Source organism: Vigna angularis, chromosome 8 (genome assembly GCF_016808095.1).
Source record: "Vigna angularis cultivar LongXiaoDou No.4 chromosome 8, ASM1680809v1, whole genome shotgun sequence".
Taxonomy (NCBI): domain Eukaryota; kingdom Viridiplantae; phylum Streptophyta; class Magnoliopsida; order Fabales; family Fabaceae; genus Vigna; species Vigna angularis.
The window spans coordinates 9,399,315-9,426,315 of record NC_068977.1 but is presented as its reverse complement, the minus strand read 5'-3'; the positions used below and the strand labels follow the sequence as shown (position 1 = coordinate 9,426,315).

General features: G+C 33.4%; 2 protein-coding genes across 4 annotated transcripts; both read right to left on the bottom strand.

The window, feature by feature from the left end:
• Positions 1 to 1,183: 1,183 nt before the first annotated feature.
• On the bottom strand, positions 1,184 to 9,566 carry LOC108346040 (uncharacterized). Of its 3 annotated transcripts, none has more exons than XM_017584969.2 (7): positions 9,434 to 9,566; positions 9,066 to 9,245; positions 8,089 to 8,224; positions 7,219 to 7,303; positions 7,072 to 7,119; positions 2,557 to 2,657; positions 1,184 to 1,542 (listed from the first exon to the last, which is right to left on the bottom strand). In XM_017584969.2, exons 2-7 carry the CDS (start codon positions 9,229 to 9,231, stop codon positions 1,401 to 1,403), a joined length of 678 nt encoding a protein of 225 aa, XP_017440458.1. In that variant the 5' UTR covers positions 9,232 to 9,245; positions 9,434 to 9,566; the 3' UTR covers positions 1,184 to 1,400. The 3 variants fall into 3 exon arrangements, with proteins under 3 accessions (XP_017440458.1, XP_052723415.1, XP_017440459.1); XM_052867455.1 differs by having other exon boundaries at positions 9,452 to 9,540; XM_017584970.2 differs by having other exon boundaries at positions 9,066 to 9,248; positions 9,434 to 9,513.
• Positions 9,567 to 13,552: 3,986 nt separating this feature from the next.
• Positions 13,553 to 26,358, bottom strand: LOC108345677 (sulfite oxidase). The gene is made up of 12 exons (XM_017584344.2): positions 26,184 to 26,358; positions 25,971 to 26,086; positions 25,831 to 25,893; positions 24,635 to 24,671; positions 24,460 to 24,541; positions 23,928 to 24,046; positions 23,715 to 23,810; positions 18,275 to 18,385; positions 18,087 to 18,188; positions 17,382 to 17,429; positions 16,564 to 16,779; positions 13,553 to 13,898 (listed from the first exon to the last, which is right to left on the bottom strand). Exons 1-12 carry the CDS (start codon positions 26,256 to 26,258, stop codon positions 13,782 to 13,784), a joined length of 1,182 nt encoding a protein of 393 aa, XP_017439833.1. The 5' UTR covers positions 26,259 to 26,358; the 3' UTR covers positions 13,553 to 13,781.
• Positions 26,359 to 27,001: the final 643 nt, after the last annotated feature.

Sequence of the window (27,001 nt, the reverse complement as noted above, 5' to 3'; positions counted from 1 at the left end):
TGATTATTAACATTACATGCAATAAATAACTTAAAAGTCCTATGATTTAGCACAATGTTAGGAGGTCATTATTTAGAATGTAATGAAACCAAACTGTGTAATGAAAAAGTAAAATCTAAAGTATGAATAAAACTATGGATACATTATTGTTAAGCTCTTTCAAGGAAATGAAATGTCTATCAATAGAACCAAATGAATGAGAACAAGATTAGGTGATTTATCACTGTACATAAATGTAACTACAATTAGACCTGCTCTTTTAACTGCATGATGAGATTATCAATTATGGACAGGATGTAAGCATGATAAGTTTTATAAAATCATGTTATTTAAAGATAAAATGATCAAATTAAAATTAATCGTTTAAATATATGATAAAAAGAGCTCTTGAAATCTTCTAGCAAATATTACGTTATTTTGAAGTTGACTTAATAATGGTATTTTTGTGGAGTTTTTGGATAAATCAAATAATTCCAAAACTTAAACTCTTCAATTTAAGATGAAAGTAACGTGCAGATAAAGAATCAATCAATTCTAACTTTAACTAACTAAACTAAAATTGAGACAAAACTGATCAAAGAAAGTCAAAAGTCAACCATTTATAATAGAGACCAAATTTATCAGCAAGTTAGAAACAAAAAATTGGCAACTACAAAATCTTTTGCAATTTACCATCTTTATTGTACTTTAACCCAAGTGTGTCTTTTTCAACTTAGAGGAGTCATCCCACAATACTTGCCATAATTTTGGCTCAAGTTAATATATTATTCTTAATAGGTTATAAATGTGAAAATAATTCTTTTACGGTTGTCTAATATTTCTTTTCTGGAAAGAAATTGTTTCTTCAGTATTCCTTTTTGAATTTAACTCTTCCTCTCTGGAAACTTCGTCACATTCTTAACCAAATTCATGTTTGGCAATAATTTCTGCTGCACATTTATGTGTTTGCTAACATATTTACATAACTTTCTAACAAAATATCCACATATATTTATTCAAAGAACTAGACTACGCGAACATACGTATAATTAATAACTGGAAAGTTGCTAGTTTTATATCAGCATGCAAATAAGACACACTGACATATAGAATTTGAAAAGTCAAATTCTCATACAATCAACACCACGATTTCAAGTCATTGGAAAACGTTGAATAATTGGTTAGATAAAAACACATTTCAATATAAAGAAAAACCAACCTCTTCATCACTAACCGATCAACTAATTTGTCAAGTGTTACTACTCAAGGTAGACATTTTACCACAATTTTAACATTTCCTTAAACCAGAGAGGCATTATGAAAATCCCAAATAACCATGAAATGAAAAAAAAACTAGTTAAATACTCTATGCTCTGTTAAAGTAGTACTAATATAATACCAGCACCAGTAAGGGGCATGCATTACTGCAAAATTTGTACCGAAATGCGACTGTTTTGGCAAAATGTTCCATTTTTTGCGATGAATGCATTAATTGCTTGAGTCCTTGAATGGAAACGCACTGTGGCCAATTTAATAGGTTCTGCAGCCCACTCTTCTCCTCGCCTGAAAGTAAGAAAAGAATTACCATTTTGAAAATATAATCCAAGCAGCAGTTTGTTTCAAGGCATCGTGAAAGTGAACTTGAGAATATGATATTCTCATGTTTGAGACAAGTTTTGTAAACACATTCTCAGGAATGGTTCTTGCAAATGAATATAAATTACACTTTTGTGTTACTTCTTATTCCATTACCTAAGTATTTTGTATTCCCATTTGAATAAAAGTTACTTTCTACAACAATTACCTACCTCACCTCATCCCTTTTTGTTCAATTAAATAAACTCTAATTCTTTTATAAACTACTAGCATTTTTCGGGAATAATGTTCCCGACAATGTGGTTCCGGAGGAGAGGATGGTTGGGAACAAAGATACAATTTATTAAAGTACAAAATTGAGAGATCCTTCGATAAAGTGAGACCTGCCAAAATTTGTGATTTTCAGTAAATTTCAATAAATGAGTGTGTTTTCAGAATGTTAAGAGCGTAGTATTCCAAGCATTTCTTTCTACAAATACATGAGAGGGTTTAAACATTAATTTAGTCCTTATCAATGCAGAACTGTTCACCTTGAGACCCTAAAACTAAAACGATCGCATCTAATTCATTAGCTTACAAAAATGTGTCAAGTGTGATCCTTGTCCACTACAGAAGTTTTTCTCTTTTGGGTCTCCTTTGAAAATGGGGATCACATATGATACATTTCCATTAAGGTGACTAAAAGCACTTGTAGAGAAGAAAATAAGAAATGCACTAAACGTCTCCATAAACTAAAATTGATTTATGCATTTAGAAGAAGTTCTCTCGTTAGTTTTTCAAAAATAAGATTTTTAACTAAAGCGTAAAGTAGTAATTAGTAGAAGTTTTCTCACTTATTTTAATTTTATCTTCTCCTATATGTATGAAGAAGTTAAAACACACACATTCTTAACCAAACTAAAAACTGCCCTATTTACAAAGACTAAAAACCTGTCTAACTCTAAAATAAAATATAAAATTTCAAGTATATTTGATGTTTACCTCAAAAACAAGTTGATGGAGGAGGAATCATATTCACAACCGGACAGGGTTCGCACTACATCTTCAAAATTAGCAGTTCGAGCCATTCCTTGAATCAAAATCTAAAAAAAAAAATAGACACTGTTAGGTAAATGTGCTATTTCCATAGTAATGTTTGCATGAAACAAAAATTATAACACTTCAACTAGTAGCCTTCAGTTTAAAAAGTTATTCTAAATATAAGTTCAGTCTCAGCCAGCATATCACACAACAGTGGTAAACGGAAGCACAACACTAAATACCAAATATTTATGGAATTCGCACCACAATCTTGGTACTTTTTCCATACCGATAATTCAAGCGATCATAATGCATTCAATAAGTCATGCATAGATAAACTGAATAAATTTGATGTCGTAACTTGTTGTAAATAAAGGATTATTATTATAAAAATATTTTTAATATCTTTATAGTAATTAAAAGAAAAATATATTTAGAATCTTCTTATTCATTTACTTGAACAAAAAAGATAGAGGAAAATCAGTGCATTCCACCTACATGGTTTTTCATTGATGTATACATAGGAGTTACCAAAGGTAAGGCACTTTTCTTATACTCTAACCCTAAAGCTGGGTATATACAACAGAAATTATAATAAAATAACATTACATTTTAATACTCCCCCTCAAGTTGAAACATATAGGTCATAGGTACCAAACTTGGAACATACAAACTAAATTGTAGGTCCTCCCAGAGATTTAGTTACAGTGATTTAAGTGGTTTGTTAGAACTGGCAAACTTAGTAATAAAATCTTTGGATAACAATTTCTCTCTGAAAAAATGACAATCAATTTTTGTATATTTAGTTCTCTCATGAAATACTGGATTGGAGGCTATATGAAAAGTTGCCTAATTGTCACAATACAACTTTATTAGTTCCTTTTCACAAAATTTCAACTCTTGAACGAGTTGTTTACCCCACACAAGTTCACGTGTTACTAAAGTCATGGATCTATATTAGATTTCTACCCTAGATCAGGTAACAAAACTTTGTTTCTTACTTTTCCACCATAAGAGATTTCCCTCCAAGGAATACACAAACATCCTATGGTAGATCTCTTATCAATGGGACAATCAACCTAATCTGCATCACAATACTCAATCTACAATACAATACCCTAAGGGTTGAGCATTTCCCTTGTTTTAGTGTTATCCATATAGGATAATGAAAAATATCGATGACCTAAAAATACATAATAAAGTTATAACGGAAACTATAACGGGTTATGACGGAAACATTGCAGTCAAAAGAAATATAATACCACCACATAATTCTAATGCAAAAGTAATGATAATATGTCTAAAAATTCAAAATAATAATAACATCATATCAAAACACCATAAATTTGTAGTTCAAAACATAAAATGAATGTATTAAGTTTCTAATAATCAGACTCTTCTTCAATCCCAACATATTGTCTTCAATATTATCACCCAATGGGGCATATCCATCCTCTTCTTCCCTTTTTGAGAGACTCTTGTCAAAGTTAAGTAATCTTTCAAACTCGGAATCAGAGTTATCATGCAATTCATTCTGAACCCCAATTTGAGTCTTCTCTTTACCCTTCCCTGTTAGTGTTGGAGTTGCGCCTAGACCTGTCTTAGAAGCATGGGAAGATCCAATAACAATACCACCACTTAATGGTTGCTTTCTTTCATTGGTTGCTTGTCTCCTTGTATAAACTATTGGTTCTCCAATACCTGAAGCTTCATAAACAGTTGCCCAATTAAGAGTGGGATCATCATCAAAAACCAACCATTTCCCACCTATTCATTATCATTATCATCATCAACTTCTCCCACTAACCACTCATTACATTCATCAATGTCATTCAATACAATAGGGTCAGTCTATTTCATCCCTAATATTGTATCTGTGAACAAGTTGTTGATTATACTTTATGTAAACCAAATCATGCAACCCTTTGTGGTCCAGCCTATTCCTTTTCTTTGAATGAATCTGCATTATAAATAAGTAAAATGTGAATTAATTTCTCTACACTCTACAAATAAGATAATGAAATGAGTCATGTCTTATTACTTGCTCAACAAAACTCCAATTGTGCTCACATCCCGATGAACTACATGTCAAACTTAATATCTTAATTGCTAGCTTTTGTATGTTGGGAGCTGCATGCCCATAATTCTTCCAACATTGAGCTACAAAAGTAAAGAAAGTAACTTAGAATGTAACCATTATATCTTGGCGCAATAACTTAGAATGTAACCATTATATCTTGGTGCAATTTAGAAAGTGTTTAAGTGTCTGAACTAGGGCTGTGCTCTTCTTTGATTCTTTGGCAAAATCATCACCATAGAGTCTACTTGCACCATTAAGTGTTTAAGTCTATTTAGCTGCACATCTTTCCTTGGCACCAACCTCCTTATGCAACCATACAATCCATTTGTAACTTCCAAATCATATTCCATGTCTGGATTGGAATAATAGAACTTCGGGTTCAAAAAGTGAAGCTGCATGCAAGGGGCGATGAAATGTCCATCAATTATCAATGATTGTAAATACATCATTGTATTTACTTTCATTGTTGTTGAATGACTTCATTATTATTTCCTTGACTTTCTCCATTGCTTCATATATATAGCCCATAACTTATTTTCTTTCCCCATCCACTAGATGAAGCACATGAACAAGAGGAGCCATGACTTTGACAATAAATACGACATGATTCCAAAATGAAGGCATAGAACAATTTTTGTAGCCTCCCTGCCCTTAGTTTCCTTAAACAGCTTGTTATTGCTCAATTCATCAAAAGTGAACATCTTTCTCAAATTTCCCTTCTCTTGATGCAACCTTTGTAATGATATAAATAAGAGGTACCAAACCTTGTAACAACATATCTTACTAATTCCCTCTTATTTGTAAATTGTCTCAACAAACTCAAGGTACTAGAATGGCCATAGATAAAGCCAATAAGACTAACTCCTCTTTGAACGTCTTCTTTATCAAAGGAAGCTTTCCAATGTCTTCAAGCATCAAATCTATACAATGGGCACCATAAGGAGTCCAATAGAGATGGGATCTTTTCTCTTCCAACAACTTACCATCCAGCACATAATTGCTCCCATTATCTGTTATAACTTGAACAACATTTTCTTCTCCAATTTCCCCCACAGGGAATCACGCATCCCAAATAGTTTTTCTCCTGTCTTCATAAATTTAGAACCATCAATGGACTTGACAAACATTGTCCCTGCAGGAGAGCTCACCAAAATGTTAATTAAGCATCATTGGTTTCAATCCGTCCATGCATCTGACATAATATAACAGCTATGTTTGCTTCATTGCAATTTATGATCTTGCAACAACTTCTCAATATAGTCAACTTCCTTGTTGAGAAGTGAAACTCTGATTTCATGATAGGTAGGAACCATATCTTGAAAAATTTTCAACCTCACAAGGTTGAATGACAATCCTGCTTGGTACCAAAACCGAGCAATATATTGATGAACCAAGGCCTCCAAATTTTTGTCACATGACTCTTTGATATTAGCTTGCCTTAGTTTTTTCTTTTTTTGTCTTCTCTATTGCAGCAGCTATGTTTGCTCCATTGCAATTTATGATCTTGCAACAACTTCTCAATATAGTCAACTTCCTTGTTGAGAAGTGAAACTCTGATTTCATGATAGGTAGGAACCATATCTTGAAAATTTTTCAACCTCACAAGGTTGAATGCATAAATTGACTAGTAACTCACAATGGATAAGAAAGATCAGCTCTTATTATTGTATAAATGAGTTTTCCCACCAACCTCCTATATCTCTCTAGATTTGAGAAAATTTCATAGTGGTTTCTCATTAACATTAGAGTTGAGTCCATAGGACTATCAATGAGCCTACAATTTGCTAAGTTTGTATCCTGCAAAATATCAAGAACATATTTGAAATGATAACACCCCTTGATTGTGTCACTTCAATAATAAAAATATTTTAGTTAGTCCAAATCTTTGGTATGAAAGAGGCACAATAAATGTTGTTTTAATTGAGCAATTCTAGTGATATCTATCCATGTAATAACAATAGCATCAACAAAGAGCATAAGATAAACACACTTCCCATGATAAGTATGACAGTAAAACACTAAATGATTTGCCTCACCCCGATCCAAAAATCAACAAAATGGACAAATGTTCTAAATTTTTCATTTACCAACAGAGAAACAATAATTTTCACTCTTAACAAAGAATAAAGACGTTACATAAAAGATTAAAACTTTTAAGAATTTACCTCCAAATTGGTGTGATTTACTCACAACTTAAAAATCGAACAATAAGAGAACCTTATGGTTATGGGAAAAACTGTCTTAAATCATGCTCTCTATTTTACTAGTTCAAAATTTTCAAAACCCAACATCTAACAGTTTCAGCATTTGGGCAGTTTAAATATATGACAAACATCAAAAAATAATTAGTATTCAAAAAACAAGACAAGCAAAGATAGGTAAGAATCTGTACTGACAGTTTTTCCATCATATGGCTTTACTATATCCCATTGGGATCGATTAGCCTGATATTAGAAAAAGGAAAAAATATCAAATAGTTTCCAATTATAAACAAATATAAAAAAAATGATTTTAGAAAAAGACATGTGAGCAGAGCAGCATACCCTATCCAATTTGTAGATGCGACCCTTCTTTACAATCACCCTTATAGCATTGTCATAGGAATCACGAGAAGGGAATTGCAACAACCTGACCCAAAATGTTTAAATGATAATTTCAAGTATTGACTCTAAGATGAGGCCCATTGAGAAAACACAATGATAATAACGAAATGCTAGATGATTAGCTATGATGCCAGATGATTACGGAGAGTCGTGCGGATGAACCAAGATAATAACGAAATGCTAATTGTAGCAATTGAGGAAGAAAAAGATAAGTAAATTGGTTAGAATAAAAAGGGCAGAAGGAAGAAATAGGTAGGCAATAATTGGATAAGGATTGCAAAGGAAGGCTGGCACACCCTCAAGAAAGCTACTCTTTATCCATTCACTTTTCCTGTATTCTGATTTTACCCCAGCAATTGGGATTATTTCTACTTGTCTTCAATGAAATACATGGGTTCATATAACAGGACGAGTATGACAAAATCTAGCACTCCATATTTTGGAACGATACCTTAATTACAGTTCAAAGTGGTGTTTCTTTTATGGTGTTTAGTTTCAGTGACTAAAAATATAACTTAAATAGAACTTATATATATATATATATATTGGACAATCCTCTCCTGACAAGTTGGTTGTTTTATAGGATTTTAGGGCTTGAAAGTCCAAATTCTGAGAGCATGACATGTTACAAACAAGTATATAATTAAATTGAACTTTCTCTTTTGTTTTCGGAAACATCATTCAGAGTAAAAGAAAAAGAAAAGAAAATGCAATTCCCTGTGATAGGCATGAAAATGCACTGATTATATTTCTATGACAAAAATAACTTTCACAATACCCCAAAAGCAAGACAAAGATGGAATACATTACGTTGAAACTGGTATAAGGCTACGGTTGTAATCAAATTTAACATCCTCCAGAGTCAAATTACAACCTTCAAGGAAGTTGATGATATCTGTTTTCAGTACATGTTTACGGATACCAAGCAGCCTAGCATATGTCACTCCTAAAGAAAGAACGAGAAAGGAAAACAGTCATTAACTAGGATGGAAATTATTTAAAATAAAAGAACTGTAAAGTGTTGAAAGGTATTATTTATATAACATGGCTAGCAGTGATTTGGTTAGAAACCTAACATCTTATTTTCAAAATCCAAATGTATACAAAAATATAGTCACTAGCATCAATGATATATACTGTATGTCAAATTTATATAATCTTATGCATTTATTATGTTCACATTGTCAAATCCGAAAACTATTTGGCTTTAGAATGTTAGAACACATGAATTGACAATAGGTTTATGGGTCCTTCTATTTATATACTAGTCATCATCATACTCATTTTGATTCAAGGGACTTGAACTCACCTTGAATTCCTAACAACATCGATGATAGTGAGTGATAGCAATAATGGTGAGAGTGTCTGTTATGATAACAAGGATGACATTGATGATACAGATTTAGTGACACGAATGGTAGTAGTGACCATGTGGTGCTAGTGATACTTGCTATGATAGAAATAATTATCCTATACAACAAAACCAAACAACTCATTAGAACAGCTATTATTTTATAGATAAATTATCCGATTATAACATATCCTAGCCACCGAGCGAGTCCTAAAAGTAACAGCAGCAACAAGGTTTAGATATTAGTCGGCAACTGTGACCACAATTTTGGCCACAATGTCAAGGTTTTTGGATTCTGACATTTTTTTGTCCGCATTTTCCTGTAATGTCAAGGAAATTATAACCTCGAGCTGCGGTAGAACAGTTTTTTCGTAAAAGCTAAAGCATGTCTAAGAGCGATAGAAATGGGAGAATAAGTGCATAAATAGGGTGGTACCAGAATGGTCAACGTCAAAGAAGGGAGGAGGGGTAGTTGAATTCAGAGGTGGCTGTTCTGCTTCAGTGGAGAAACACCTCACGGGGAGGCCAAAACTTCTCTGAACAAATGCACAAACACTTGGACTGCAATTGGATCTCAATGCAGCCCTAACAATACAACTCATCTTTCACAACACACCTGCTATTTCCAAACCATATAATGAAAAGTTAAAAACAACAATGATAGGGTCGTAGCCACCACCCAATTCATTTTTATATATGAAGCATAAGTTAACAAGTCTTTTGTAAATGGAAATGCAATAGAAAGAACTGCGAAAACAAAAACGAAAATGGGTACGTGAAAAGATTATACTTCTGCGAAAGTACCTGTTTCGATTTTGATACCTTGATCACCAGGAAGAAGATTGGGGAAGCAGTGCAGCGGGAACGAGAACACAAACACAAGTTCAGGGCAGTAGATTTTGTTTCGGGTGCCAGATTGGCCCATTACTGTTCCCAAAAGGCCCACCTACTTTGAACGTGCAAATCAATTGAGCCCAAGATAACAAATGTGCGAATTGCGGAATTTTCATAATTATAATGTGAATGTTATAATTACATAATACTAATTTTGACAAAGAGAAGAGATAATTATTAAGAATGAGATTTTTAATAAATTTCACCTAAGGCAAAAGAGTATTTGTAATATTTTTTCATTGTAAAATATATTTTTTGTAAGTGTAATATGTACTAATTAACAATCATTTTTGAAGTTTTAATTGGGAAGTTTTAGTTAAGTGATTCTTGTACTCTTTTATACTAATTTTCTATAATACTCCAATTTCAAATAAATTTTCTAAATCAAATGTAAATTTATTGATGACATGTTTTTATTTTAATTTAATATATTTATGATATATTTTTCTTGTAAAGTATTTATCTTATGTGAGAGCTTAGAAAATTATTATAGTGTTGTGATGGTTTTTATAAAAAAATAAAATAGAACTCTGCAATATTTTAATTCTAATAGGTTAAGTTATATAAAGTTTTTTAATAAGGAAAGTTTTTTTATATATAAAAAAACACTTATTCTCTAAAAACTATTTTTCCTATATCTTTTTTTACTTTTTTTTTTGTTTTTTACTTCAATCTTCATCTAATTAAAGATAAAAAATCGTAGATTGATCCTCACGACGATTTCTAAATTTCTAGCTGATTGAATAGTCTAACGAAATAAGTTTTCGTTTTTTTCTCTTTTAGGTATTTTCTGATTTTAAGTTGCATGTGGAGTTTAGAATCGTACATGTGACTTAAGGTTACTCTTAGTGAATCTTTGTTGTTTTATAATCATGAAGTTATGTTTATAATTCTAATCGTGGTTTTGATTGGTTTTTAAGAGAAATTGTGTATGTAAAGCTTTAGAGAGCAATTGTGTAAATCAAGGGCTTTCTTTGTCTCAAGTGAGAGAAGTTGATTTAACTACTTTATGATTTTTTTGTAATTCACTCTCCTATGTGTTGGTTGATTTTAGAATAAATTGTAATTTGCATGGTTGAATTGGTATGTTAATTTAGGCTAATTGAAATTTGGAGATGAATGAATGCTAAAATGGAGGTTCATGTGAGAATTGGAATTCTATGTTGTATAATTCGAGATGTTGGCTTATCATGACTGGAATTGCTCATTTTAATATTGCCTTTGATGTGTTCGTAAATGGTTTGAAACATGTGAGAAAGTTTTAGGTTGTGTTGGCCATTGTCAAACCGCAAAATTTGAGTTTATACGTTATGTAGGCTCCTTGGACGAGCAAACAACTCATTGTGTGAGTGCCAAAATTTATTTTGGTTGAGAGATTTTCTCGTTGGGCAAGTTAGATTTTCCTAGTCTAAGTCATTTGGGAAATTTAGGTTTTCTCATCAATAGTCCATTAGGCATAGGGCTTAGGTTCCTACACGTTATTATCAGTAATAGTAGGAACAAAAGGATCATTTTCAAGAACATCCCAAATACCAATATCGACATACTCTAAAAATATTTGCATTATTATTTTTCAAAAAGCATAATTTTTCCCAACAAAAAGAGGGGGTTTGTTAATTGAAGCACCCTATGCAAATGTTCGATATTATCCAGACATAAAAAAATTGAATAACTATCAAAGCAAGCTTTGATACCAATTGCTAGAGGAGTGCAGTGAAATGGTTAACGTATTTGGACAAAAATCAAGATGACGGAGTGAATTGATTTCTTGTGCTTTAAAATATTTTTTCTTCTCTCTTTATAATATTTATTTAACAAATACTATCAACAACAATAAAGAGTGTAAGGAAATAGAGATATGCACAAGGAATTTTATACTAGTTCAGATCATAAGGATCCTACGTCTAGTTGTTAATCCCAAACAGAGATTAATTATCCACTGTCACAAAACCTATAAACTATTACAATCACACAGAAAGACAAGTTTAAGGGTTTAGAAACACCTCTCTTGTTACTAAAATAGATGATACTCACTTCTCCTGAAAACCACAAGGGATGAACACCTCCCCCGAATGTTTCACGAAGGATGAACACTTCCTTTGAATCTTCACAAAGGATGACAGACTTCACTCAACAATAGCAACAACACTCGATCATACTTCTAGTGAAAATTCTCGTTTTATGCTAACACCAAGTTCTCAAAACCACAACACAAGGGTTACATAAACCCTAGATCAAACTTCACCTAGTTTAACAAGTATAATTGTGTGTGTTAGAATGAGAGTCTAAAACATCTTTATAAAGACCTCACTCAAGAACTCCTCCAAAAATCCGTTGTCAGTTATTTAATGTGTGATAATCGATTATCCCATTAAGATAATCGATTATGCATTTAATAATGCACAATTGTCAAAAACATGCCTAAAAACTTCAACGGCTAGTCTTGATAATCGATTATGGTAAGTCATAATTGATTATGGATAATCGATTATCATTAGTTGGTCATCGATTACTTCAGAGACAAAATGAGTTTTTAGCTATTTTAAAAAATCTCTTTGTGATAATCAATTATCTTAAGTGTTAATCTATTGTTGTAGAGTTTTTCTAACTACAAAACGAATTTTAAAGCATACAATAGTTTAATACGCATTAATAGTTTGAGTTGCCGAATTATTACTAACTTTATCATTGGAGTACCTTCTGCAGGTAACCTATAGACATAACGGACAAACAGCAAGGACGAATGATAGCATAAAGACGAACATTTGGACTACTAGCAATTCATACGATAGTAAACCGTTGACCTCGACTCTCACACCCGAAACATAAACCTTTCCTGAGACATGTCTCCAACTATTAATACCTTTGCCTCTACCAAAGTTCTTTCTATTATCAGTGGTTATAATAAACACTATGGTTTTTTCATCAAAACTTGGGTTACCTTTCTTAGTGAAAAAGCTTAGAGAAGGTAAAGGATACATCAACAATATCTAAGATTTCGCTATACTAAAATAATCATTCAAACCACTTAGGAACTAAATAATTCTATCTTCATGTCCATAATTTCTTACCTTACTTGTGACTTGATTGAACATGACAAGTGCAAGTAAGAATCGGCCTACAACATTCAAACTCCTTCCACAACCTTTTAAGCTCACTGAAAAATTCAATTTCACCAAAGGTTATTGTTTGAAATTATAGATTTTCTATTGAAACTCGAAAACACAAATCAAATTTCCTTGTGAGAATCATTCTTTTAAATCATACCAGATAACATTTTTCATGAAAACAACAATGGGGGATGGAATTCGTTATTCATGAATTCATTAAATTGTTACATCTTTCCCAAGCAAAATGGTAGCAATATGTAATAGGTGGTACTACGAGAGTTTTGTCAACAAATATGTATTTGATATTAACAATCAAAGCTTGACACACCATTCTAACCCTAATTTTTCTCATTAGAAACAACTTCATTTGGCTCCCAGTCATGAATCGGAATTTGGGCCATTTAAGTTGCGTAGCAGATCTCCCAAAGAAAGGGGAGCGACATACCATAAGAAGAAATCTGGATTAGTAAAAGAAGTAATGTAATCTCATTCAAGTTTTGAATACAAAGTGTTTCATTTGTATACAAAAGAAAAGAATCGTGACAAAACAGACATGTTTGTTTTCCATAACCGTGTAACAAATTTCTTCATGTGCTAGGTGTGACATATGATAGAGGATCTTTTTTCTATATCAACAACGTGGTAGAGGATCATCATTTGCTTATTCGGTGGTGGTGGTGGATGAATCATGTAATATACGTTGCTACTATTTTACGACTTTGATTTTTGTTACTTTTATATTTGTTTGTTAGTTAGACTACTTTTTACTGCTCTAATAACTGCTTCAAAAACACTAATTCTATTTTTCAAAGTTCAGAATGATAATTTACTAGGATAACAATAAATCAAATGCGTAGATGTGACACAATTTAAGGTGCGGGGAAAATGATAAAACGAGTGAAAAGTAAATGCATAATGATGATCTCAAATTATTTCCTTGAAGAGAAGGAGCAGCAGATATTCCATGAAAAACTCAGCGAAACTAGAGTACAACGATTAGTTATATATAACACCTTTCCTACAGCTTATTTGTATAAAAAGACTACACAGCTTGTCGCGATGCCTTGTTCAGTGTTTTGAGTGCTCAAAGGTAAGTGCAAAAAGAGGAGATATTTGTAAGTGCCAAATGTCAAATATTGGTGCTACTTTTACAGGTTTGAGAGACTCGCTTGGACTTTTACCCGGTGCCATGAAGTGTTTAAAATTCCTCTCAGGTTCCAGATGTCTTCAACCTTTTCAGGCTGGACATTAGCAGAAGAATCTACCTGCAAATTAGACAAAAGGTGAGGTGTCAAAAAAGATCTCCGACTAAATTAGAGGGATGATCCTCTGAACCATAATGAAAACGGTGTGAACATATTAGAAGAGTTATTCAACTTCTTGAGCAGTAAGTTGTTAGCCAAGTAGTTAAGTCAATTACACAACTGACTATGTTGTTAATTATTATAGTTAAGTAAGGCGTTAATATATAGATAGTTATACCGCTCTCACTATACTATCACAACTACACTAATCCTTTAAATTCTTCCGTGTAACCTTGTTCTTTCAAGTAGTAAAATTTCTATCCCGTTTAACAGAGCATCTAGAGCTTGAAGGTCCTCAAGGGTTAAACCTACTCCTTCCACTTTGCTTACCTCCTCTCTTCTAAACTCAACACATTCTCACGCCCAATCTCTGGAAAACTATGACATGATTTCTTCTACGGTACTAGCAGGTAGAATCTACAAGCGAAGTTTATTGCCTCCAACATTTAACTCTCAATAATCCATGTAATCGATCATGGTCATGCATAATACATTATGTTGGTACATAATCAATTATGGAAAGCTTATAATTGATTATACACATGACATTGTACACATCATAGACCAGCCCTCTATATCTCACTTGTAAATATCACAAATGACAAAAATGATCTATATATCGATGCTAGCATGACTTTCCCTAGAATTCTGGCATTTGAAGAGCAAATTCAGTTTACAATAAATCATTGATCCAAATCCTTGCATTTCACCTAGAATAAACTCAGCTTTCATACAGATCAACACTAATTCATACGTGCCTACGGTAAAAACACTGAAACAATCAAAGACTGAAAACAAAGTTTGCAGACTATCTTTCACAGCATCCCTACCCTTTTTTCCCTCTTTCTTTCCTTTCATGACAAATTTCTCACTTCCTTCCGAGCCTCTTCCATGATTCAAGAGTTCTTGTAGCATGTCTTTCATTTCTTGGACGATTTCCCTTATTTCTTGCATACTGTCTTTTTTTACTGTCATGGCTCTTCCTTGTTTGCTAGCCCCTTTCTCTAAAGTATTTACTGTTTCTTCCATATCTCTTTCTCCCTTTCTTGCTCTGTCAACAAATTCCTTTCTTCCTTTTGAGTCCCTTTCTTGATTTTGGTATTCTTGTATCATTTCTTTCAATTCTTGGAAACCTTCCCTGCTTTCTTCCCTTAATTTGACTATGGCTCTACTCCGTTTCGTGCCAATCTTTCCTAGGCATTGACTCTCCCTTCCATGCTTCTATACCTTCTTTATCCGGTAGGTCGGACCAATTTGTTAGGAACCAAGAATTGAAAAGAGAAAGAAGAGTAATATTCTTTATGGTATAGACTAAAAAGAACACAAAAATAGGAGAGCACTCTCTCCTCCAAGGGTTTCCCCTTCACAAAGAGCTAAAGCTCAATCTACAAAATTATCAAAAGGAAACCTCACTCACCCTAACAACTACTTCTTAACTTGTTTCCTTCTATCATACACATTATATCCTATCACTTTAACACATGACTCATGTTAAGAAATGAACTTTCAACCTAACTCAAGCCCACAAAACCAACTTGTAAGGTGAGACTTGCACCCACTTATATATTGTGATTTGGCCTTATTTCTAGTTGATTTGAGACTTCCAATAGTTAGATATTGTTAAGATACTGTTAGTTACAATATTATGTGTATCTAGGCTTAGCCCATATTTTCTTCATTATTCTCTAGTATAAATATAGCACCCTATATGTATTTTTAACATAATGAGAATTAACCCTATACCTAGTTTTCACTACTTCAACATGATATCATAGCCATATTTTTTAGTTTATCCTAACTAGATTTGTTGTTTGTTAGACCTATATTGCCACCTACTATCGGGCTGCTATCAGACACCCATTAATGTCTAATCCCTTCGAGAAGTATATGCCTCGACATGAGAGGGTGTGTAGGAGATCCCAAATTGACTAGAGATAAGGAAAGTTTAAAATATATAACTGGGTGTAAATCTCACGTTACAAGTCGATTTTGTGAGGTTGAGTTAGGCTTAAAGTCTATTTCTTAACATTGTCTTTTTAGGATTCACTGGATCAAAAAATGGATATAAATGTTTCTCTCCCTCTCTTAACCATTATTTTATTTCAGCTAATGCCACATTCAACAAGTCTTCTTTCTACTTCAAGTCTCCTTCTTCTCCATGCCTGTCTCTGCCTCTACTATAGTTAATATTTCTACTATTTGCGATCCCACTGTTGTATCTAGTCCACCTCCAATTTCTCCACCTCCACCAACCTTTCAGGCGTATAGTTGATGACAACATTCTCATCATCCACTAGATGGCTCACTTCTAGTGCCCAATCCTCCATCCCCTCCAACTCTGACAATTGAGTCTGAACTTCCAATTTTCCTTCATAAAGGTATACACTCTACTGTAATCCATCTCTTCATTGCACTCCTTTGAGTTATATCATAGATTATCTCCATCTTTTTATACCAACTTTTTGTGTATTTCTATTATGTCAATTCCAAAATCTCTAGGTGATGTCGAATGACCATTATCCTACCATCATGGTTGTACATGATACCTCTATACAAGTTAACAAATGTACAGACTCATTAGGTACACTAAAAAAGATAATAGCATTACAACAATGGGATAACATACCGCTTTTGCAATAATCTCAGTGCTATGACAAATATCAACTGTGACTTCAAAGAATACCCATGCCCATTTGTCACTGCTGGCATGCTCTGATATATAGGGAACACCACTTTTCTGAAATCTTGAAGCTTCCATCCATGTTTTGCCTCCATCAATAGACACATCTACTCTCTCAATGCCTCTGCCACCTCCTGCGGCCGCATATCCACTAATTTTTACCTGCACACCATGTGCAAGAATTAAGATTTCAGTCAATTACAACAACTGACAGAAAATGTACAAAAAAAGAAGCTAAAACTCATGAAATGGAACATATGCCAAAATTTGAGTTTAGATGGATGGATAAGTTCCTATTGAAAATTCATGTGGGCAAAGAAAGGGTGTATGTATGTGTTTTCATTTTCAGGAAACTTCAAATAAAAATATAATTTGAATTTACTTTAGAGGAAAAAAATCTCAGTACAAGAATCGATTAGGGAACATGAACAATATGTTTTGAAGCAAAAAGTAAAATACAGTGATGATAATTGAACTCTAGAAAATTCTAGTCAAAGTTCCAAAGATGGATGCCATGTTTAATGAGATCAAGATAAAGGAAAAACAAAGCAAATGTATATGTTGTGGAACTTCATAGCTACTAATAAAAACACATTCATGTAACTTATAAAAAAAACAGCAAAGGAATAAGCTAAAATTAGACAAGCCGAGACTGAGCTTCTACAAATTAGCTTATGAATAAGCCAATTTCAATTTTTCTCTCCTAAAAGGAACTTGTGGAGAAACCCATCCAAACAGGTATACACTTGATTAAATAAACTAACCTTCCCAGGCTTCATTGTGCTCACATCTTCTAGAGAACATATAACACACTGCCACAAAAAATAATAAGTATTAGCTTTTGAATGAAACCAAGCAGAAATCCTAATACACAACACCTACTCTGCTACAAAAAGAGTAACAAAGTGTTTGTATTCCTTCACACAACCTTGTAGCCACACACACCTAGGTAAACAAATTACACCACTCCTCCACACCCAGCCGCGCTCACAAAGGGAGCAGTGTCTTTTTCACACTAGAAAAGCCCAGTACATCAATGTAATAGCATGAGCTGAAAAATTCTCTACTACAACAAAGGACATATTTACTAGGCCAAAACACATACTAACTACCCGGTTACAACTAATTACAATTTTAACCCCTTTAAACTTTTTCTTCTATGATAGACCTGTGAAGGTCGTCCTCACTTGTTTTGGGTCCTGTCACCATTTCAATACTTTCAAAGAGGTTTGGTAAAACAAACATACACTTGCTCTGCTTGGTTCAGCATGGCCTGATTACTCAACATGTAACAAATTATATTTACATGTTAGGTTTCTTGATAAAAGAAACCTGATTATCAGTAACAACCTTTCTCCTAACATATACATTCATAATCCTATCAGAACAAAACATGGTTTAAGAAATACTAACTAAGAGATTTTTTTTACATAAAAAGGAAAGCAGAAACAGTAAAATAATCAAAATACCTGAACTGGGAAATCCATTTGGGGTCTGCGGGTGGACCAATCAATATTATCCCAATTAACTGATGGTGGAAACATTTTGTAGTCCTTTTGCATGAAAAAACCCTGATACATGATAATATAAAGTTATAGGGGCATTTTAAACAGGAATTTTTTGGTACATCGTTACAACTCTAGATAATATATTAGACCTGGCATTCTTCTGCGATGATATTGATCTCTTCCAGCCATTTAACAGACCGGGCTCCAATGACACCAGGAACAACCACACGTAATGGATACCCATGATCCCTATTAAGAGGCTAATGAAAGGGATATTAAACTGAGCTGTAAACACTAACTAAAATAATAATAACATAATATACATTACCACCCAAAGCCAAAAGAAAAATCCAGAAGTAAATTCACATTGAAAGTATAATGTATAATTGCGTTACAAAGGAAAGATACATTAAAAATATTTATGATTCAATGTCAAAGCCTATGATGAATTGTACTCATGCATACCCCTTAGAAGTTCTTCTCGTTACCTAGAAGGAAGGAATTGTTTTAAACTTTGTGAAATCTATTCAATAGCTAATCTTATTTATTCTACTGTGAATTTATTGGATACATGTGAAGAAGTAGGAAAAATGAAAAAAAGGAAAATCAATAAATATTATAAATAAAAGATACTTGATTTCTGTCACATGTATGACAGTTCAAAGCCCACACTAGTGCCTCACGTACTTGTTGGCAAAAATAGGTGTTACTCTCTTGGAATAAAATAATACATTTCATATCATATCATATTATTCAGAATGTTAATGAGTCCCCTATATGTTGTTTCCTCCTTTTCCACCGAGAACACAGATTTGATGAGGGCCTCCATTTCATATCTAACATTATTATTGTTATAATTTTAGAAAAAAGGAGTTGATCACACACACATACAATAAAAGCATTCTAATATTCATGTTCTTTTCGTAGGTTATGACTCTCTAAGCCTCTTTCCTATTAGGTGGGTTTGGCTACCTAGATCCAACACTGCAATGATAATGTGCAACTGCTAATCACATCTATAGTCATTAGGCAAATCGTTGACTACTTAATCCTTCTTAATGGCTTTGCCTATAGTTATTCTTGACCTCCTAGCTTTACATGATAGGGCTACACTCCATTGGATCTCCTTAGTAGGGTTTAAATCTTCTCCATACATGCATAAATTACCTATAGTAAAATGACTGACTTTTTTTCGTGTTCCAACTCTGAAGGTAGAAATTTTCAAGTATCTACACGTGGAAGAGAAGTTTGTGGAATTACAATAGGATGTGACAGTAGAGGACATCCTCAATGCACATATTGTAAAAAAGTGGGTCATACCCAAGAAAACTGCTACTTTCTCCATAGCTTTTCTAACAAGATAGTCAGTATCTAAATCTGAGGTTGTTGGACTAAAGTTTTTTTGAGAAATATAAGGAATATTTGAGGTTGAAATCCAACAACCTAGCACAATCATCCACAAATCCCTGTTTGTCAACAACTTTCATTTCACAACCAGTGGAAATCAAAGTTTAAAGATAATTGACTCAGGTTCTTTTGATCATATTTATGGTGATACCTCTATATGTTTTCTTTCCTTTCTTTTCCTAATATTCCTCATCTCAAAACATTATACAATGACTCTAAAGTTATTTTCTAAGGGAATTTGTTCTCCTTGTTCCTACCTATGCCTTCAATCTTATTTCTTCAAGTCAATTAACCAATTCATTGATTTGTTCAATAACCTTGGATGCTAGGTTATCTGCTCCTGTTTTTATCCCCATTCATCAATGTTTATGTTGGATACAATATTACCAGCAACAGTCACAATTCTTTTCCAACATATTAACGATGAGTACCAGTCGACGATTTTCCTATGAATATTGTTTACTACCAACTTTTTTCCAACAAGTACACTTTACAATTGATGTTTTCTAAGTCAGTATAGTTTACTATCAACGTTTTTTCAGTGAATCAACATTTTTCAAGAGAATACTATTTACCATTGATGTTTCTCCGCCAAAAAAATGGATCACAAAACTCAGCCTCTCATGATTCTCTTCAGCCTTGAACTTTATAGCTCACATGACAGTTTTGAGGCCTACAACCTGTCTCTAGTGGTGTGACCTTAGCCTCCATCTCCTTTGATGGCATTTGCTAGTTTTGTCACTAAGGACCACTCCTTCCTCTCTCTAATGCAGTTGATTAGACCAAATTGTTACGAACCAAAAAACAAGGAAATGAAAATGTAAATCAAGGAAGGATTTGTATTATTTGCAAACAAAAAGAAAAAAATAGAAGAAATGAAACCAACTACCACATAGCAAGGCTCCTACAAAGAGGTTACTACCCTTTGGCCATATCAAAGTTCACAATACAAGATGACCTTTCTCCTCATTCCCTATATATCCCCAATGCCCCACTTAGACATTTGGAAATTTTTTTACACTAGCTACCTCGTCACCTTTACACTTCTCACTGTGTTCCCTCCTAACATACACCCTTAAACCTTTGGTCCTTCCCTCTACGTTGCTACGAACCTATTTGCAGAATTATTGATGGGAGGTTGAGTAACCAACTTAGCAAGCCTTTGCATGCAGCTTCCCATTAGGTTTATACAAAGAGAAGAAAGTGCTTGCATCAAATGAAGATAATGGCTTAGTTTATGCTATGTATAAATTGAAATTTAAAAGCAAACAAATTAGAAAAATTGTTCAATCAAAAACTAGAGGCCATGTTGACAAAGAGAATGTTGAGGATGAGCAATCTTAGGGTGAATGTGAAGGTGATGTTGGAGGAAGCTCAATTAATACATATCTAGATGCATTTGAAATTATAGCAAGGACGAGTCAAGTCATCATAAGACACAAGTCTTGAATCTCATAGGTCTTGTCTTTAACACACAAGTTCTAATCATAACAAACAAGATAGTTTTTGTTGAAATGTAATGTTTTTTTTTTTTATTATTAATGTTTATACAGGGGACAATAGTTCAAAATACCAAAGGTTAGGAAGCTCCTAAAAAACCTAATAGAAAGTTCCCCTACATAAACATTAATAATAATAAAGAACATTACATTTCAACAATTTTCATTTCTCTAATATAAGCTACCTAGTGTGAAATGGGTATTACACGATGTAAACAAACAATTATACCAAATGAAGCACAAGTTGTTGGAAAAACACAATAAGACCTTGAAGAATAAATTGCTAGATCAAACGAGCTCAAAATAGTCCCATAAAAGTTTGCACAAGAACGGACCCATATGCTTAAAGTGCTAGACATACAAAAGAATAAATGAGTCAAGCACAGAGGCCTGAAGGCCAAATGATCACATCAAGAACACAATCAAATTGTCAATTGATGTTTTGCTCTAATACAAGATAATAATTTAGAAGACATGATGTACCTCATTGAACCATCTATCTTTGAAGAATCTCTAGAAGAATGGAGGTGCTAGACGATGTTCAAGAACATATGTATCTAGCAAAAGTAGACATATGCTACATTAGACGTCACCAAGCAAGGACACACAAGTTTGCTAAAGCGTGAAGCAACCGGTGACCTCACAAGTCAAGTAGAATAGACACACATCATGTATGTTGTACTACACATATCTTTACAATGTCACATTATCTAATCTCTATGGGTTGATTATGAACACTTCTTAAGGAAAATTCTAACATAAATTACCAATCATCAATGAGAAAAAGCTTCATTCAGTATTGTAAGTGGTACAAAGACATCACAGAGATAAAGAGAGTTGTACACTCATCTCATCTCATCATACTACACAGTAGAGGATGTCAGTAGAAAGTCATGAAAAGCTTTGAGTCATGATGCTTCAGGCACACAGAACTACATCAAACCTCTTTAGATGCCCATATAAGGAAGCACTAAGATGCAAAAGAGACTAAGTTTCCAAAACATGACTAATGAGCCTTCTTTGCATGAGTAAAGTGTTGAAAAGCATCAAAATAGCTTAAGTTGTAGCTTGTCTTCTAGGAAACTTAAACAAAGGGATATCTATATTCTAAATCCTAAACGTCTACGAAGTTATCTCTAGAAGCAAGGAGCGTATAATTTCATATCCACTAGTTTGAGTGTAAAGCTTGTAATCAAACTACTTATTGTAGTATAGTCAGAATAGACTCTGTGTACTTACTTGGAGAGGTTTTGTCTACTTGTGCTTAAGCTCAAGGGGAGTTTAAGTGATAGTGTGGAGAGGCTTGGTTTTATGTACTTAGATTAGAGAGGAGTTGTGTTGTGTACTTGAATAACCAAGAGTGGCTTTATATACTCATAAGCCAGAAGTGGCAATAATGATACTTGTAATTTGATTTGATCAGTGAAATTCTTTTTCGTTGGCATTGAAGAATTGCACGTAGGCTGGGTTGGAGTGACCAATATAAAATTTTGTTATTGTTAATCTTTCTATCACACATTACATTACTTATTAGTTATCCCTTTCAAAAGGCTTCTGAATGTATTTTTTAAAACCATCAAACAATCCCGCACAAAGTCTAATAAGCTATTTGTGAACGGTTTTACAACAGTGTTTTAATAGACTTGAAACAAATACAAAAGAATAAAGAATAAGTTAAAGATTTATTCCCCTCTCTTAGGTTCTCGTATTTATAATGACATTAGAAGTTCAAATACAATGAATGAGAGGAAAGAGAAAAGAATAAGAAAGGTCATATCTAGAAACTAGATACAGCACAAAGCACATGCCAGCTTTTCAATAAAGTCTATATAAGATGACCTATTCTAATAAATAGCTCTATTCAAAGCCTTCCTTACTAGAGTTTACTTGTCTTTGATTTGATCTTCCTAATATAGTTTTGGATGCCAATGTTAATGGTGCACAATTTTTCATATGACGAAGAGCTTCATGGCTATGAAGATGGTGATGATGCTGACAAAAAAATGGACATGGTGATGATGATGATCTTGGGATGATGTTATTAGAGGATTACACATGGACTTTTGAAGACATTTGTCTTTATTTAGTTATTGAAAAGTTATCATGTCAAGAACTTGTATTTTATTTGTGTTGTATGAACTTGTGTTTTATTTGATGCTATTTGAACTTATAGTAGCAATGTCCTACTGGACTTAATTATTTCCTTACTGAGGTTTATTATTTACTTCATCATGGGATTGACATGTTGATTTATTATAATATTTATAGACATTTAATATTTTCTTTTATGTGTAGTAAACTCTTACAAATTGGGAGAGCTCTTACAAGTTTACGTAAATTCTAAGGTTTGAGAACCTTAAAACAATATATTGGCAGCATATATAATGAATTAGGTGAAAAAAAGGAGAAATCGTGTGTCTCAATGACCAAAACATACAAAAAACAGAAAAAGGAAACCATTCATGTAATAAACATGCACTATATTCGTTCAATATCTCACAGACAAATTAAACAATGAAACCTACAGAGCAGTACTTCTAGTAAAGACATCAGAAACCTACAGTGTGGCATGAACAGAGAACCCTTTTATATTTGTTTCTTCTACAAAATAATGAAATCTCACAATAAAAAAATCTTGAAAACTTTAGTGCTGCAAGAAGATAGCATAGTCAAAGCCACTTACTTCACCATTCATTTCATAAGCTAGCAGAACATCGGCTTCGGGATTTGTGGCCTGACTAAGTGGTATTGAAGCCTTGTATGGGCCTCCATTTTCCTCCTATCAGTTTTTTGTAATTTTATAGAAAAAAATCAATAAAACACTTCAACTGGGTAGTACAAATAATCAAAATGAAGTCAAAGTATCTAGAGTAAACATACAAGCCGTAGTCATCACCTTGCACTTATCAACGCTTACAAACTCGACATGTCTTCCACCAAATTGAGTTACACTAGTTAACTTTGGAATTCCAACGAGTTCTAGAACATCAGACAATTTGGCACCACCCCATATAGCTGAGAAAGGAAAATATAATATGTTTTAGTTTGTATCTATTATGATAGAGCTTTAGTTTGTAGATAAGTACTCAAAAGCCATCCAAGTTGCTTTGGAAATTAATTAATAAGAGTTCAATGTGTTTTTTCTGTTTCCACCTTTATAAAAGTTTTATGAGCGTTGAACCAGAGGCTAGACATTATAGCTTTCACATAAAAGGTTCGATTTGACATGAGTTTTCATGTGCGTATTGAATGGGAATCCAAACAATCACTCAGTCCTAAGCCAGGTCATTTACACTTTGGTCTACCCTCCCCTTCCATTGCAGGCTTTAGATTTCCTTCGTAACCCCCACCCAACAAAAAAAAGCTCATTCAATCCTTTATCATGTCAATTTTCATCACATTATTCCAAGAAACCTGACAATACTAACCATTTCCAATAGCAGAAACATTCCAGCCAACTCCCCTCACTGTTTTGGTCTTGCTCATAGCAGTCCTTCTATTACCTGCACACTGAGATAAATCATTTGCAGGATGTAAATATCTTATCAACAGCACAAGATCCATGGCTCCAATTCAATCCATGTTCTGCAAAAGAGCACACACCTGTAATGTAGCAGTGACATTATACTTTGGGAGCATCCTGTCATCAAATAACATGGTCACTTCATTGTAAACACGACCAATATTAAAAAACCAGAATTATTTTCCCAGAACAGGTTCGTGTTGTCCATTACTCTTAGATAAATGAAATGTCACTATCATTGTGACTTGTCCAATTTTTACTGAGTATATAATCAAATAATTCTTGAAAGCAAGGTTATTCAATACCGACTGCCCAAAATATTATTTGAATTGTGAATCATAAATGATATCAAATCATAAAACTTAGTCACAGCAAAAAAATGTAGATTGAAATATATCATAAAAATAATGTTTGGTAACATTTAAAACCAGAAATTGACAATATACAAGGTTTGTAAAACAAAACATCAAGTCATGACTAAGGGCATGAACTCCATTTCTGAAGACTGATAATAGAACAATGGAACAGCTGAATGTAGTTCATGGAATGAATGTCACAGTATAAAACGTATAAGAAAAATAAAAATATAGCATTTGAATAATCAAATAGGGTACGTTCAACACGACTACTTCCTTTCCTTTTCTTTTAACAATTTAAGCTAGTCTAACTTTTCAACCTTTTTATTTAAAACAGCCGGTGAACAGAAGTAGAAAATAACAAAAAATTCAAATTGATGAATTTTATGATTCATATTGGTGACATGGACTCACATTAGTCTTGAAAGATAAAAATTACAACCGTGGCCTCTCGATATGCATTTTAGCCATAAAAAATACTTTATAAGAGGTCCACAACTACACGGCCACAATGTCAATTTTTGGAGTTTTAGTGACCTCAACACAACCATAATTAAGGCTGCATCGGCCGCCTTTGTTCCTAATTCCCCGGTGCAAGGAATGCAACAAGACTACAATTGTGGCTTTGCACCAAGATACAATTGTGGCTGCATCAACCGCATTCGTTTGTAAGTTCCCAAACTATAAGGTATGCAACCAAACCACAACCGAGACTCTAATTCAAAACCATGGTCATCAATCAAAATCCTTAGGCATAGTTCACAACATGCAAGAACCAATTCACCAACACTGTAAAACTATGTGATTAATTTGACATGTTAACCAACATTCACCGTCAAATCGTGCCGTGGCAAATCCTAGCTAAATCACGATATTCAATGCAACAGTTTAAACATTAACTACACCAAACACACACTAACCAGATATCTTTCATCGTGAGCTGTTTGGGACGCTCCAGCAAACCGGACACGAACACGGAGTATCTGCTCCTCAAAACCAAACACGTCACAAAGCAAGATAAACTAAAACCTACGTATTTATGGCACAGCGATGGAGGAACCTGTTTATGTCCTCGACGATGGGTATCGGACCGTGATTCCTCTTGTAAAAGAAATCGCAAGGGGTGACATAGGAGGCACCCAAGGCAGAACGCGGTGGCTCCGCATTGAATGGCGTCTGAAACGGAAAAAGGAAAAACGCGGCGGCGATTTGTGATTAGCGTTTGGAAAAATTGGGAAACACGGAGAGAGAAAGGGATAGTAAATTGGCTTGCCTTGGCGTTGATAAGAAGAGAAGGGTGACGTGGAGGCTCCTGGGAGTAATCAGATGGTGCTGTGAGACCTGGCATTTTCGCTGAAATGGAAAAACAAAGAGGAGAAAGCGAGTGGAGCAGTGCAGTGCGTTGTGATATTGCGTCTTAATTGAGAATGTTTGTGGTTTATATAGGTGCCATTGGAGGAGTGATAGTTTCAATGTCTCACTTTGGTATTGAAGGAAGGGACGGATGGATAAAATTAATTGTTAAAAACAAATGTTAGATTCATTTTTTTTCTATTTTTATTTAATCCTTTTATAATTTCTCTTACTTTATTTTTTACTGGATTTTTTCATATTTATTATTTTAATTGATAAAATATATGGAAATTGAAAAATATAATAATAAATAATTAAATTATGGAATGTTCATTATGTCCAACCATTATTCAGGAGTCGAAGTAAAAATAGATGATAAATAAATAATTAAGTATACTAAATAATCAATATTAAATACAAGTAAGCGAATTGAGTTAGAATTAAAACATAGAATAAAGAAATAACAATAAAATAAAAGAGTTTTATCAAAGTATTAAAATATGATAAAACAAATTATAGATTATGCATGTCAACCAATCCATCATGACCCAAAGTAAAAAAATTGATTTAATTACAAATTCTATCTCCAATTTTCCGAAACATAAAGACAACACTGCCACAGCTTCGAGTGAGTACCAAAGCTGGAAACTGATTAGTGTAATAAATTTTAATTAATTATAAAAAATTATTAAACTTTCCTTAAGTGCTTGTCGAGTTTTCCACGGATTTATCGAACAC